Raw genomic sequence first — 986 nt, 5'->3', positions numbered from 1 at the left:
CGGATTCGAACCCAGGACCTTTTGCATGGCAAGTATTACAAGCACAGACCCGAAAAAGTTCGACTCTGCCGGTATTGGAGTATATTTTTCATTTCCTGGCTGGAACTATGTGCCTAGTAGGTAACTAGACCCTCCCCCAAATAGCACCTACCTCCGCGGAGATGAAAGTCGGCCGCCTGTCGCCACAGTGTGGTCAAATCACTCGAGTTGACCTTGGTCTTGCGGTACCAATCCACTGTCTGCTCCAGGATCTTCGAAGCCCGGTCTCTGGATTGTGAGGCGAGGTATAGACTGACCAGGGCACTGACAATGCCCGGGCGGAACTTGTCCTCCCCACTGAGGCCTTCGAGAGCCGACACTGCTGCCGGTATGTCCCCTTGATTCAGATGAAGTTGAACCTGTGTGAGGGAAAAATTAATTAGGACTTAAAAAGAGTGCTTGAAAATATGTCTGACTAAGGAGGGACTGACTGACTGAGAGGCTGACAAATTTTTGTAGCCAAAAGCAAATGTCAGCCCAAAGCAATCACCCCAGATTGCTGATTGAGAGACTGATGCCCGGGCGGAATTTGTCCTCCCCACTGAGGCCTTCGAGAGCCGACACTGCTGCCGGGATATCCCCTTGATTCAGATGAAGTTGAACCTGTGTGAGGGAAAAATTAATTAGGACTTAAAACGAGTGCTTGAAAATATGTCTGACTGAGGAGGGACTAACTGACTGACTGAGAGGCTGACAAATTTTTGTAGCCAAAAGCAAATGTCAGCCCAAAGCAATCACCCCAGATTGCTGATTGAGAGACTGACGAAAAATGCCGACACCGCAGACACGGGAGAAGGTGAAGAAAGGAGTAAAAATCTGGTGTGAACATCACACGACTTTCTATTACATTTACGAAATACGTAGGTATTTGAAAAAAAAAAAAAAAAAATAAAAATTTTTTTAAGTCCCGAGCCGGAGCTGCTTCCGGCGGCCCATTTTTGTTGTAA

General features: G+C 47.3%; 1 protein-coding gene across 1 annotated transcript in view; it reads right to left on the bottom strand.

Moving 5' to 3' along the window:
* Positions 1-151: 151 nt before the first annotated feature.
* Positions 152-986, bottom strand: part of LOC103522845 (signal recognition particle subunit SRP72-like) — a gene marked incomplete at its 3' end in the record, with an annotated part of 10,875 nt that continues 10,040 nt past the window's right edge. The window contains exon 3 of the mRNA XM_008487933.3: positions 152-398. Coding sequence (XP_008486155.1) covers positions 152-398 — 247 coding nt within the window. The remainder of the gene's footprint in view (positions 399-986) is intronic.

This window comes from Diaphorina citri, unplaced genomic scaffold (assembly GCF_000475195.1).
Source record: "Diaphorina citri unplaced genomic scaffold, Diaci psyllid genome assembly version 1.1 scaffold11953, whole genome shotgun sequence".
NCBI lineage: Eukaryota > Metazoa > Arthropoda > Insecta > Hemiptera > Psyllidae > Diaphorina > Diaphorina citri.
Note: the sequence above shows the minus strand (reverse complement) of the source record. Positions and strands in the feature narration are given on the sequence as shown.